This window comes from Bufo gargarizans, chromosome 1 (assembly GCF_014858855.1).
Source record: "Bufo gargarizans isolate SCDJY-AF-19 chromosome 1, ASM1485885v1, whole genome shotgun sequence".
In the NCBI taxonomy this organism is placed as follows: Eukaryota; Metazoa; Chordata; class Amphibia; order Anura; family Bufonidae; genus Bufo; species Bufo gargarizans.
In genome coordinates this window covers 543,340,525-543,355,319 of record NC_058080.1, presented here as the reverse complement: position 1 = coordinate 543,355,319, position 14,795 = coordinate 543,340,525, and the positions used below count along the sequence as shown (strand labels likewise).

Genomic DNA, 14,795 nt, shown 5'->3' with positions numbered 1-14,795 from the left:
TAACACAACCATCTGCATCCGTTATGAACGGATCCGGTTGTATTATCTCTAAAATAGCCATAATGGATCAGTCTCTAAAACCATTGTAAGTCAGTGGAGAATGGATCAGTTTTCTTTTGTGTTAGAGAAAACGGATCCATCACCATTGACTTACATTTTGAATCATGACTGATCCGTCTTGCTCTGCATCCCAGGACGCAAGTAAAAACGCTGTATGCAGCGTTTTTGTGTGCGTCATGGGAACGGAATGCATTCTGGTGCACTCTGTTCCTTTCAGTCCAGTTTTGTCCCCATTGACAATGAATGGGGACAAAACTAAAGAGTTTTCCTCCACTATTGAGATCCTATGGCGGATCTCAATAGCAGAAAGGGAAAGCGCAGATATGAAAGTAGCCTTAGTTGTAACACATTGCTACAAAATGTACAGCACTGTGTCTGGTTAATAGTGAAGGGGCCGTAGTGCCTACAGCTCCTTTTTACCATCTAATTGGTAGGTGTCAGACCCTCACCAATGTGATATTGATGGCCTACCGTAAGGATTGTCCATCACTAAATGTACCAGAAATCTCATACATTTCATTGTAGTTTATCTTATTTTATGGATTTTTCTCTTCTTTATATTTTTCTCTGTTTAGCTGGAGTGCTCTGAAGAGCTGGGAGACTTGGTTAAGGCTGTGGACCCAACGCTTGCGCTTAGTGTTTATCTGCGTGCTAGTGTGCCAAACAAAGTCATTCAGTGCTTTGCAGAAACCGGACAGTTCCAGAAGATTGTCCTTTATGCCAAAAAAGTATGTTTTTACCGCTCATGGCTGAATTCTCATTTTATTCAAGGATAATTAGTGATATTTTTATGTCTGTTTTGATTTTGAAAGGTTGGTTACACCCCAGATTGGATCTTTTTACTTCGGAGTGTTATGAGGATCAGCCCAGATCAGGGTCTACAATTCTCTCAGATGCTTGTACAGGATGAGGAGCCACTGGCTAATATTAACCAGGTAAATAGTTGGAATATTAGCTAGAGTGTGTGCGTCTGATTCATGCCCATGTTACATGATGGTGCTTTGCCACTTCCGAAAGCAAATGTTGCTGCGAAAGGATGAACTGGTGATCCAGCTGCATCCCTTGTTTTTCTTTTATTCTATTTTTACATTTAATTGACCAATTATACTCTCCCTTATCAATAATTAAACTGTAATTACGTTATTGTTGCAGAGGCTTGTATAAACCAATTACTTAGGTCATGAAGCCCACACAATGCAATTATGAGTCAATGTTTGGTATCTGTGCTCATAGTAGCCCTGTAGTTAGTTTATAAGGGGAAGATATTTGTATTATAGCTATTACATGTAAAGACAAAAGTTTTGGGAAGTCTTGCGTTATGTGGAGATATTTTATTTTATTCTGTCTGTTAAAGGCAGTAGCTGCATCACTGTATCCATCTGGAGAAGGGCCTAACTAATGCCAAGTCTGTGGGCAAGACAGTATTCTGGTATTGGTTACGGTGGTGTTTTATATACAGTCATTGAAGCTTATCAAACATGCGACCCAGAGCAGTATCAGTTTGACTTGATGTTTTCTAAATCCTAGATTGTGGATGTCTTCATGGAAAACAGCCTTATACAGCAATGCACGTCATTCCTGCTTGATGCTTTGAAGAACAATAGACCCGCAGAGGGCCATCTGCAGACTCGCCTCCTGGAGATGAATCTGATTCATGCTCCACAGGTAATTAATTCTTTGCATTGCCTTGTTGTTTGGAGATAAATAAGACTCACATCGTTGTGAAAGCCTAACATTACAGCTCCTTACAATAACTGCTCGTTCTCCTCGGATTCCTCCGATTTTAATTTATTTTTTTCTCTCTCGCAGGTTGCAGATGCAATACTTGGTAACCAAATGTTTACTCATTATGACCGGGCTCACATTGCCCAGCTGTGTGAGAAAGCAGGACTGCTGCAGAGAGCTCTGGAGCATTATACAGACTTGTATGATATCAAGCGGGCCGTGGTACACACGCACCTTCTAAACCCAGAGGTGAATTTATTTTTTATTTATTTTTTATATATTTTTTTCATTCCAGTGTAAAAAATGTGTCACTTTAAAGGCCTCGTTCACATTTCTGTGTCCGTTTGACGTCCATAGAAAATCTGTGTTTTATCCATGAAGAGGTCTGTGAAGGATCAGTGTGTCCATTTCTTACCGTCCGTGGGTCATCCGTATTCCTTGGACACTGCTTAGCTGAAAATTAATTTCCAAAGCATCTCCTACCAGTGCTTAGTGAAAAAACCGGGCCAAACACAGACCCATAGACTTTATTAGGCGTGTTTTGTCTGCATCATGGACAAAAGTAGTGTCTGTCTCCGTGATTTTCTTTCATTGACCCACGGTTAGTGGAAAACTACTGATGTGTGAACAAACACATTAAAATCAATGGATATTTTTGCTATCCGCAGGAAAAAAAGCACACCAGTAAAAAACGGAAAAGTGAATGAGGCCTAACCGTATATTAATAACTCCTCCTTATGTTAGTTTTCACCGCCAACATCTGTTTTTATGGCCCCCCTCCTTCCCATTAGTGGCTGGTGAATTTCTTTGGCTCTTTGTCGGTGGAAGATTCAGTGGAGTGTTTGCGAGCTATGCTGTCTGCCAACATCCGGCAGAACCTACAACTCTGTGTCCAGGTGGCATCCAAGTACCATGAACAATTGGGCACTCAGGCATTGGTTGAGCTGTTTGAGTATTTTAAGAGTTATGAAGGTATGGTCGTAATGAAATATTGTTTGTTTTTCCTGCCATCAACTTTTTATATAGATTTTTTGGCATATAATAAAGTATCAAACTTTTCAGTGTATTTTCCATACAGAGTCTCCACCGATCCACTGCTCTCCTTTAATATGCCATGTCGTCTTTTTAAGCATTCACGTTTATATGTCACCTGTAGTGACAACACATTTATAATCATTTTAAATAATTCTTCCAAATGGGTAATAAGAGTAGAATTAGTTTTAAATAGAGCTCTCGGCGGCCTGTACGACCGTGCAGTACACAACCACAACGCAGATGCAACACAACCGCACCCTGTGGTTATACCGTTAGACAATTTGGTTTCATTTGTTTATGCTTCCTTGGCTAGCTGATACTCTTCTTAAACTGTTATAAGATGATGCATCCATTTTCTAAAAATTAGGAGTCTTGTAATAAACTAAAGTGTTTACACTGTCCTTTTGTGAAGAGCAGCGAATGGTTGGGCAGATACATCTAGAGGCATATTCGCAGCAAACAATATACGACAGCCATAGTCCACATCATATGTAGAAGATCCACTTGAGGAAAGTTACACCTAGGGCAATTAGATGTGATACAACATATTATGTCATTTCAGGGATGACTCAGTACATGTTGGTTTATGCTGTCTAATGTGTATACTGGAAATAAATTTGTCTGTCAGAAACTTTTATTTCTCGCCCATTTTCCTTGGGGGACACAGACCTTGGGTATAGCTCAGCTCCCTAGGAGGCGTGACACTAAGTAAAACTGTTAAGCCCCTCCTCCATCAGCTATACCCTCAGCCTGGAGATAGAGGCTACCAGTTTTAGCTTAGTGTCCAAGGAGGCAAGACACTCCCTGCTACTGCAGGGCTGTTTTCTCCTTGTTGTAATTTTATTTTATTTTTGTTTTTTCCTAGAGATACCAGAGACGCATTGGGCCTCTCTGCTCTCCCGGGGTGAGCTGCGCCAGTGCCAACTTATCTGCACTGCTGCCTCCCCCACAGAAGCAATAGGAGGATCTGGGCAGCAATGGCTCCCCTACATCCCGCCAGCTAGGGGGTCGCCCGCACGCAAAGCCCCTCTCCCAGCTTCCTGCCACTGCGGTGCCAGTAGCTGAAGGGGCGACCCTGCTGGAAGGAACTGAGGGTGAAGACAGGTGAGATGGCTTTTCCAGCCCATACCCGTCCCTATCGGCAAAGCATGTACCCCTCTGGGTAAGGGGGGCACCCGTGGTCGCTCATTCTGAGCGCTCCAGCAGACCCTCCCCAGCTCCCCTCCGTGTATCCTGCACCCCCACGCCGTTTAATCGCCGCACTCTTCCCCCATCTTCAGGCTACTCTTCAAGACGGCTGATCTCTCCCTCTCTCCCTCCCGCCGCCGCCCGCTCCGTTCCGAACGGGGGGCGGGGCTTATGCCCGACATGACCATTTCGGCATCGGCGGGGCAGGGGACAATGGTGGCAGAAGGTCACCCACCTGGGAATAATCGCCGCACTCTGGGGCCTGCGGGCCCTTTATTTCATGGCATCCTGCTTCTTCTTAGCCCTGCGAGTTTTTTTCGGCAGCAGGGGGCGTGGCTTACGCGCGCGCGCGCCATTTTGGGGGCGGATTTAGGTTCTCCTTCACAGGAGACTTTTCAAGCGCTGGAGGGGGCGGAGCTTGTTCCCCGCGCTTCTGCTGAATTCTTCCCGCGTTTCCTCACTCCTAGACAGGAAGCTGGGACACGTGGGGGACTCTGAGCACCTGGTGTTTCGCTCGGCTTCTGTGGGCGCTATCTGCAGGCTCTCTGCTGTTTGCTGCTCCCTGCTGCTGCTGCTGCTGCAGCTGCTGCTGATCCTCTCTACTCCTGACGTTCTTCTGAGGCACTGGTAGGACAGTTAACCCTCTCCTAACCCTCCTGGTCATAGCTGCTATATCCCTTGTGGTCTCTGTATTGGGGTACGACCACTTTTTTTCAGCATGTCAGATCCCACGGGTGCCCCCAAACTCTGGTACCATGCCTGTACCGCCTGTAAGGAACTTTTTTCGTGTGGGCAGTCTGAGCCGCATTGCCTTGCATGTCAGGCCCCGGTGCAGGGCCCGCTTTCCGCTGCGCCCCCCGGTGCCTCTGAACCCCCTGACTGGGCTAGGTCTCTGTCTCAGGCGGTGGAAAGCCTTACACACGTAGTGGGCCGTCTCGTGGATAGACCGCCTCTCCCGCAGGCTGCCACAATCCCTGTCGCACCCGCTGGGACTACCGTTTCTGCCGCCCCCACTGATTCCCTGCCTCCCAGCGAATCTTCCAGGGCCCGGCATATTCAGAAACGTTCAAGGGTTGAGCGCACATCTTCTCCAGATGCTTCGCTCTCTCCGCCATGCGTGCGAGCTCAGTCAAGTCTATCCTCTCAAAGGGATACGCTTTCTGAGGGAGAACTGGCGGATTCGGACGTGGACATGGACTCAGAGCTTCCGTCCAAATTGGCGTCCGCGGTGGGGCATCTTATCACTAGCATCCGTGATACCTTTCACATACACGATGACCCCCCCAACTCTGAACAGGCCGGCGTGTCCTTTCTTCGCCCCAGACAGGCCTCCAAGGTCTTTCCCATCCACGCAGATTTTTCTTCTGTGGTGTCCAAGGCTTGGACCCGGCCTAACGTCCGCTTTGTTACACCCAAAAAGCTGGACATTTGTTATCCCTTTCCAGCGGATTCTGTGACCACGTGGACGTCCCCGCCTAAGGTTGATCCTCCCGTGGCTCGCCTGTCCAAAAGCACTACTATTCCTGTACAAGACGGATCTTCCCTCCAGTCTGCTGAGGACCGTCGTACGGAATCCCTCTCCAAGGCCATATTTACTGCCTCTGGTTCGGCCCTTAGACCGGTCTTTGCCTCCGCCTGGGCTGGTAAAGCGGTCTCTGAATGGGGTTTGCAACTGGAACGGGAGTTAGGGTCGGACGTCCCTCTACAGGACCTCCGTTCCTTAGCCCAACTAATTGTCCAGGCCGGAAAATTTGTCTGTGAGGCCTCTCTTGATGCGGGTGCCCTCATTGCCCGTTCCTCTGCCCTGGCAGTTTCTGTCAGGAGGGAACTCTGGCTGAAGGTTTGGGCGGCGGACGCCGCTTCCAAACGCTCTTTGGCTGGCCTACCATTCTCGGGTTCCCGCTTGTTCGGAACCCGTCTGGACGAGCTTATATCTGAGGCCACGGGTGGGAAGAGTACTCACCTCCCCCAGTCCAGGCCGAGGGGCGCCCCCCGCGGTCGCGCTGGTTCGTCCCGTTTCCGGTCCTTTCGCAAGCCCACCGGGTCTAGACCCGCGGCCGGTTCTTCTTCCTCTGGCCCAGCCCAGGATAGACGCAAGAAGCCGTTTTTTCGGACGCAATCTACCTGGCGCAAGCCCCAGCCCACACGGGCTCCCTCAGGCCAGCAGCCCTCTGCCTGAAGGTGCGCCCCCACCCACCCGGGTGGGGGGCCGCCTTCTACTGTTCAGGAACGTATGGCGGGCCCACATCTCAGACGCATGGGCGCTCGAGATTGTATCTTGCGGATACAAGATCGAATTTGCGTCCATTCCGCCAGACCGTTTCTTCCGGTCCCGTCCTCCACGGGATCCCGTACGAGCGGCCGCCTTCTTCACGGCCATTCGCTCTCTAATGGACAAGGGTGTCGTCGCCCCCGTGCCTCCGACGGAAAGGTTCAGGGGGTTCTACTCGAACCTCTTTGTGGTTCCCAAGAAGGAAGGCTCAGTGCGACCGATCTTGGACCTAAAGCGCCTGAACCGTTTTCTCCGACTGCAGAGATTCCGGATGGAGTCTCTCAGGTCCGCAGTGGCCTCCCTGGAAAGAGGGGATTTCATGGCCTCAATCGACGTTCAGGATGCATATCTCCACGTTCCGGTTGCTCCATGTCATCACCGCTTCCTGCGCTTCGCGGTGGGGGACGATCACTTCCAATTCGTCGCCCTTCCCTTTGGTCTGGCGACGGCTCCTCGAGTATTCACCAAGGTCCTGGCCCCTGTCTTGGCCCTTCTGCGTTCAAGAAGTGTTTTTCTTCTCCCTTACTTGGACGACATCTTGGTCAAGGCACCCTCCTTCTCTCAGGCATCCGGCAGTGTGGGACTCACTCTGGAGACCCTGACGCGGTTCGGTTGGATCATCAACCACCCCAAGTCTTCTCTTACCCCCTCCAGACGGCTGATCTTCCTGGGGATGCTCCTGGATACGGAGTTGGCGGAGGTCCGCCTCCCGTCGGACAAGCGTCTGGCCCTTTGCGGGTCTGTTCGCAGTCTCCTCCGTCATCACCGCCCTTCCCTCAGATCCAGCATGCGGTTGTTGGGGAAGATGGTTGCCTGTTTCGAAGCGGTGCCGTTCGCACAATTCCGATCCCGCACCTTTCAGAGGGCAATTCTGTCGGCCTGGGACAAATCACCGAGGAGTCTGGACAGGACCTTTCTTCTGCCTCCCCTGGCTCGGGCTTCCCTCAGCTGGTGGTTGCATATCCCTCTACGGGGGAGGTCCTTCCTCCCACTGAACTGGCTGGTGATTACCACCGATGCCAGCTTACGGGGGTGGGGGGGGGTTTTCCCTCCCCGGTCCGTACAGGGCGTTTGGTCTCTATCGGAGTCCAGACTTCCAATCAATATTCTGGAACTGAGGGCGATTCTTCTGTCCCTCAGACACTGGACCCATCTACTGAGAGGCCACCCTGTTCGGATCCAATCGGACAATGCCACGGCTGTGGCATACATAAACCATCAGGGGGGCACTCGCAGCTGCAGCGATGCAAGAGGTGACCCTCATTCTCCTCTGGGCGGAGGCGCATGTGCCGGCCTTATCCGCGATTTACATCCCGGGGGTGGACAACTGGGCGGCGGATTTCCTGAGCCGGTCCACCATCGACCCGGGAGAATGGTCCCTGCACCCAGAGGTGTTCGAAGCCCTTTGTCTTCGCTGGGGTCGCCCCGACGTGGACCTCATGGCTTCCAAATTCAACCACAAGGTCCCCCGATACCTGGCCAGGGCACGGGACCCGAAGGCGTACGGCGCCGACGCGCTCGTCCTTCCGTGGCGCGAATTCTCCCTTCTGTACGTCTTTCCTCCTTTCCCCCTCCTGCCACGGGTTCTTCGGAAGATCGCGGCAGAGGGCGTTCCCGCGATTCTGATCGCCCCGGATTGGCCCCGCCGGTCTTGGTACGCCGACCTAATGTTGCTGTTGGCAGACGCACCGTGGCCACTGCCCTCCAGGGAAGACCTTCTCTCTCAGGGACCGATCTTCCACGAGCATTTAGGCTCGCTACGTTTGACGGCGTGGCTATTGAGACCGCCGTCTTAACGCGACGGGGTTTCTCCGCGGACGTAGTCCGCACCATGATCCGTGCTCGTAAGCCCGTGTCCTCTAGGATCTACTATCGGGTTTGGAGGTCCTATCTGGGGTTCTGTGAGTCCCGGAGCATCCCACCTCTCCGGTTTTCTCTTCCCACGATCCTGTCCTTCCTCCAGTCGGGTCTGGACCTGGGGCTGAGCCTCAGTTCTCTGAAGGGACAGATTTCGGCGCTGTCTATTCTTCTCCAGCGTCCCCTGGCCCCTCTGGGGCCAATTAAGACCTTCTTACAAGGGGTGGCTCACTCTGTTCCGCCGTACCGCCCTCCAGTTCCATCCTGGGACCTGAATGTGGTGCTCTCGACGCTCCAATCAGCCCCCTTCGAGCCTTTACGGGAGGTCTCCCTTCGCCTTCTGTCCTGCAAGGTCATTTTTCTTGTGGCCATCACATCTCTCCGACGGGTGTCGGAGTTAGCGGCTCTTTCTTGCTCCGAACCTTTCCTGATCTTCCACCAGGATAAGGTTGTGCTTCGGCCTGTCCCGTCCTTCCTGCCAAAGGTGGTCTCCGCCTTTCACATCAATGAGGACATCGTCCTTCCGTCGCTCTGTCCCTCTCCTTCCCACCCCAGAGAACGGGAACTGCACCGTCTGGATGTGGTCAGGGCGTTGAAGATTTATCTGGAGGTCACCGGATCCTTTCGGCGCACGGACTCCCTGTTTGTGGTTCCGGAGGGTTCGCGCAAGGGTTTGGCGGTCTCCAAGGTGGCTATTGCCCGTTTCATTAAACTGGCGGTGTCTGAGGCTTATCGAGCCAAGGGTAGAGCTCCGCCTTTCAGCGTCACTGCTCATTCCACCAGAGCAGTCGGGGCTTCCTGGGCGCAGAGGCATCGGGCCTCGGCTGAACAGTTGTGCAAAGCAGCCACTTGGTCCTCTCTGCACACTTTCACAAGGTTCTATAGAGTGCATACGCATGCATCAGCGGATGCTGCTTTGGGCCGCCTGGTTTTGCAGGCAGCGGTTTCCTGATGCTCCGGTGGTGGTCCGCCTTGGGTTTGTGGTCCCTCCCTTCTTGGACTGCTCTTGAACGTCCCAAGGTCTGTGTCCCCCAAGGAAAATGGGCGAGAAAAGGAGATTTTTGTATAACTTACCAGTTAAATCTCTTTCTCGCTCTTCCTTGGGGGACACAGCACCCACCCTTCTGTGTTTTGTTACAGGGTTATGGTCTGGCGCCCCGTTGGGTTGCTGGCTGGTTGTTTCCGTTATTGGTTGTTATCCTTTCACTACTTGGACACGCAACTGGTAGCCTCTATCTCCAGGCTGAGGGTATAGCTGATGGAGGAGGGGCTTAACAGTTTTACTTAGTGTCACGCCTCCTAGGGAGCTGAGCTATACCCAAGGTCTGTGTCCCCCAAGGAAGAGCGAGAAAGAGATTTAACTGGTAAGTTATACAAAAATCTCCTTTTTTATACGTAAGGAAACAAATTAACCATAACTAACATGGAGAACACCAAAAAAGTGCAGTACTAAGTGATGGCAAAAAAGCCTTGAAAAGAATGTCTCTCCATTATCCGCTTAGTCATTTTTAGATGTAGTAAACAATGTTTGTTTTCAAAGGCAGTGTCATGTTGACTGTCAGATGTGAGATATGTTCTTCTCTTTTTCAGGGCTTTTCTATTTTCTGGGATCCATTGTCAATTTCAGCCAAGACCCCGATGTGCATTTCAAATATATCCAGGCAGCTTGTAAGACCGGGCAGATAAAGGAAGTTGAGCGAATATGTAGGGAAAGCAACTGTTACAACCCTGAACGTGTCAAGAACTTTCTCAAGGCAAGTACACTTAGTAGGAGGTAACAGAGGACCAAACAAATATTTTCTTTTTTTTCTGTTTTATATCGAGCACATTTTAATATACACTTCTCAGTGAGTGATTTTTCATACAACGCTCCTCTGCTTGAGCCACCGCCTCCTCTTCCAGATGTACGGAGATGTCAGTGGCGCAAGCACAGTTGATATCTGCGAGGCTTTCATAGCAGCAGCAGATCTTCTGCGCTTTCACAGATTCCTAGGACCAGCCATTCTTGCTGATTTTGAACATATTCAATTGATTAGAATTGGTTCACTCCAAAAATTAGTAGAAGGGAATGTTTAAAAAAAAAATAAAAATAAAAAAAATGCCCCCAAAAGTGTCCATAGCCTTTAAGCCATCTGCGATTTTCATATTTTTTTTTTTTTCTTCTCTGCTGCTGTTGGTAATGTCTTCAGTTCTTTTGATTTAAATATATTATTTCCTTATATCCAATATTTGTATAAAGCATAAATGTTAATGTCCACATTGAAGTCTCCAAGGCATGATGAGGGCCTCTGAAATCTGACCAGATATTCCAATGAAGTAGCCATGCATGCTTCTGGTTTTAGCTTGTTATATATGCTCACATTGACCGCACTCAAAGACAGTAACTCCCTGGATAAAGCTGACAAAACCTCTGTAAGGGCTCATGCACACGACTGTGTGTATTTTGTGGTCCGCAAAACACAGATCCTGAAAAATACGGGTGACGTCTGTGTGCATTCCTTGTTTTGTGGAACGGAACAGCTGTCCCCTAATAAAACAGTCCTATCTGTAATGCAGACAATAATAGGACATGTTCTATATTTTTGCAGAACAGACATACAGAAAAAAAAAAATTGTGTGCATGAGTCCTAACTCGTATACATGTGCTCTCATATTGATATTGGTTGGCTAGTTAAAAAGAATTTCCCTTTCCATCGCCAGGAGGCCAAACTTACAGACCAGCTTCCACTGATAATTGTGTGTGACCGATTTGACTTCGTCCATGACCTGGTGTTATATCTGTACCGAAACAACCTCCAAAAGTACATTGAAATCTACGTGCAAAAGGTAAGGTGTGGCTTGTTCTTTGTTGTGGAAGGACATGACGGTTGGTTCCTATAAAGTGATCCTTTCACGTCACATAACTTTGTCTCTTTATGTCTGGTATTCTGTACTTTTCGATAGCAGGAATAGAGTAGTCTAAGAGAACATGATGAGCTCTAGTATTAATCATATGGACAAGATGCCTTCTTGTGTGAACAATGAAGGGAGACGACATGCACAGGAATGCTAGGACCTCTTAATAGTGCTAGACGAAGGTCAGAAACATTGATGACCTATCCATAATGTGTATGAAACACACATTTCAGGCTGCAGCTTGTAAACATATCCTAAAGCATCTGCTAGGTTATAACAGAACGCCCTGTCACATACAATTGTCCCCAAGAAAAAACAGTTTAATTTTCCACTTCCATTAATCTGGTCATTAAGAATTACTGCTAATCCCACATCCTACAAACTAGTCCTCCCAAAACCCGCCATATGGTCTCATCTTGCAAAACAAGGAAAAGCTGAGTCATTAAAAAAAATGTACATGATGTTTATTTTAGCTAGAATTGTGCTGAAGACCACACGCTAGAAACATATGTTGTGCTTTCTACCTCCATAGTCCATTCGTCAAACAGGGTTGCTTCATTTATTTAAAAAAATGCAGGCTCATTATCTGCGTGATATTTAGAATTGTCAGTGGCTCTGACACTGGCAGCCGACACTGTGCAGGGACACACCCACTATTGGGGAATAATGGAGGGATTACACAACATAGTTATAAAAATAGATGCTCCTGAACAGTCATTTCAATTTGAAAATTATAGGAAAATCCAGCTCAAGAATGGTGGAAAAAATTTGTAGCTTTATTGCGGCATAAAATCTTCCACAGAAATTGTTCAGTTACGCGTTTCAGACCACAAACAAATATCTGTCCTTCCTCATGACATATCGAACTGGTAATGGGATGGCACCATATGAGCAGCTCACACAGCTGGCCATGCAATCAATCGATCACATGGTCATGAGCAGCTGCACACACGGCGCAATCACATATGTCCAATCACTTTAAACATACACAGAGAGAATTAAAATCACACATGCTGACCAAAACACCTACACAGGTATGTAGTCAATACATATATAAAAGAACAATTGCAAAACCAAAAAATATAATAATAGTGAAACATCTAAACACAAAAGGGAGAAAAAGAAGACTCCCCTAATAGTGTAGGATTAAATAATGCCTTTTGTTAAGACCTTGAGGCTGGCTTTAACCCAGCTGAAAAATCCAGTATGCCTCTCGATTCAAGAGTTTCCTCCTATGGTCACCCCCTCTGGTGGGAAGGAAAACTCACACGATTCCTTGAACCACTAGATTGGAGGTGTCACCTGCATGCAAAATCGCAAAGTGTGTGCTGACAGCAGACACGTTGCGGTTTTTGTAGTGTGGGATATCTGAAATGTGCTTGCGTATGCGAGTTTTTATTTCATTCGTAGTACACCCCACATATTGCAACTGACAAAGTTCGCACGTTATATAAACCGCGAACTTTGTGTTGAAGTTAAGATAGGACTGTATAGTGAATTCCTTATTGTTAGCAGTAGATTTAAACTTCATTCTGGCTCTGGTATGATTGCGGCAAATACATTTCGCATGACCACATTTATAGCTGCCCTTATTATTGAGCCAGGTTGGTCTCTGCAAAGTCTTCTCAGAGAACAAGCTGGGACTTAAGGAATCGCTCAGGGTTGGAGCCCTTGCTACACACTTCACTCCCTCTGCGACAATATCCATCCACTGATTATCGCATGACAATAAAGGAAGATTTTTCTTAATGATTTTGCATATGCGATCATATTCTAGGCTATATTGTGTCACAAAGGGAGTAAAATCACGTTTGCATTTTGATATGGATTTTACCTGGGGCAGTGACTTTACTTCCGGAAACACTAGGGGAGCTCTATCCATGGCTGAAATTTCAATGACAGAAGAGGCAACAGATTTATAAGAATAAGCACTACCAATTAGCCTTTCCGTAATATTCCTTGCTTCTTGTGCGAATAAATGAATATTCAAACAATTGCGTTGAGCTCGAATAAGTTCACCTTTGGGATGGGAATACTCCGTATTGTGTGAGGTGAATGACACGAAGTGGCATGTAATATTGTGTTGCCTGCTAGTTCCTTTCTGTATGTGTAGTGATAACTTCGGAGGTGGTGCGATCCCCCTCCAAGCACAAATCTAGAAAGCATATGCTATGATGTTGGAGACTAAAGGAAATAGACTCCACTCACAAATTAATATAGTCCAGGAACAGTGGTATGGCCGCCACATGTCATTTCAATTGGAATATGATTTTTTACCAAAATATGTCAGGAGTGATGACATGTGCTCTTTATACAAATACTAAACCTAGAAGGGGGCATGACTAAGCATGCTGAGCTCCTATACTATATTCTGTCAGTTCTCCTGGAGTGCTGTGTTTTTCTGGGCTGTTGGTACTTGCCACTTCCCAAACACCTCTGGAGTGTAACCATTGAGCTGGAAACCAACACAATCCTGAAAAAAAGGGAAAGCTCTGCTCAAACCAGACCGCAAGTCTCCTATCAAAGATGTCCCAGCACCAACAGAGTGGTGGTTCCTACCAATACCGTAAAGCAAGATATAGCGGCGCGGATAGAGAGATTTGCACGCAGACTGGAGGAGCCCTGTTCAGAGCAGTAGATACCTAGTAGGGCATCTTATAATAACCAGTCTGGCTCCAATGCTGCCATTGTCTTCAGATGAGGAGCACCCTGCACGGTCGATGCAATCCTGTTCACTAACCCAGTGATGCAAGCGTCCTATGCAGCTTAGTCAAGGCAATGGGGGGAAAGAACCCACTTTGAAAGATGTTATGGCAGTCGTCACTAAATATAATTCTGCACCATACAAGTGGGGAGCATGATAGTGGACTTTTCTCTGATTAGAAGTGACCTGCATAAAGTGTTGAAGTGTACCTGTGCAGTGGAGGGTTATGTTAGACTCCTTAAAATGGCAGCTGCCTTGCTGGCTAAAACAGACTATTTGGAAAACAGGTTGCGCCCCAACGGTGTTTAGATTGTGGAAATCCCTGAAAAGGCGACGGTAACAACTCTACTGACTTTATTGAAAACGGTTGGCTCAAAAGTTTAGTGGAGGGGGCTTGTAATCTCTGTATGGTATGGAGCAGGCACAGAAGGTGCCAACTAGGCCACTGCTCCCGGGATGACCACCCCACACTTGCAGAAATCCTTCACTTCAAAGACAGAGATGTTATACTTCACAAGGCCAGCGACTACCTAGACGTAACGTTGAATGGCAGCAAGGTGTCCATTCTTCTCAGATTATTCGAATGAAGTGCACAACTTCAGGATCTCCAAGTCCCGCTTGTGTCTGCTGGTGAGCAGGCGATATCTTTAAAGACCAGACACCAGCTGTACATTTACGTCGGAGGTCCACAATGGGTTAATGTTTGTTCAGCATCAGCACATTCAGTGGGGGATGCCCTGCTGGTGTTCATAAGCCCATTAGTACGGTCAAATGTCAGTCCTGAGCTTTAGATCTAGCTTTGCATTTGGAAATGAAAGAAGCAGCATTTGTAGGAGCGCCCTCTCGGGGGACTAGGAATCCAAGCTAATCACTATTTGTAAGATGTAGACAATAAGAAATGCTGCTTTTTCAAACAGAGGTTCGTTGATGAAGGGGGAAGGGTGGGACATGTAGTCTATGGTAAATAAAGTCCTGTGACGTGCCCTCTCCTTTCTGCATTGAGGTGCTTCACAGCCCCACCCTCTGCTCTGAGTGACAGCTGTAGTATCCAACCAGGAG

General features: G+C 48.1%; 1 protein-coding gene across 1 annotated transcript in view; it reads left to right on the top strand.

Annotated features, from left to right (window-relative positions):
- Positions 1-14,795, top strand: part of CLTCL1 (clathrin heavy chain like 1) — a 71,059-nt gene that overhangs the window by 37,011 nt on the left and 19,253 nt on the right. The window contains exons 9-15 of the mRNA XM_044275543.1: positions 636-788; positions 873-995; positions 1,588-1,725; positions 1,870-2,034; positions 2,577-2,757; positions 9,728-9,891; positions 10,838-10,963. Coding sequence (XP_044131478.1) covers positions 636-788; positions 873-995; positions 1,588-1,725; positions 1,870-2,034; positions 2,577-2,757; positions 9,728-9,891; positions 10,838-10,963 — 1,050 coding nt within the window. The remainder of the gene's footprint in view (positions 1-635; positions 789-872; positions 996-1,587; positions 1,726-1,869; positions 2,035-2,576; positions 2,758-9,727; positions 9,892-10,837; positions 10,964-14,795) is intronic.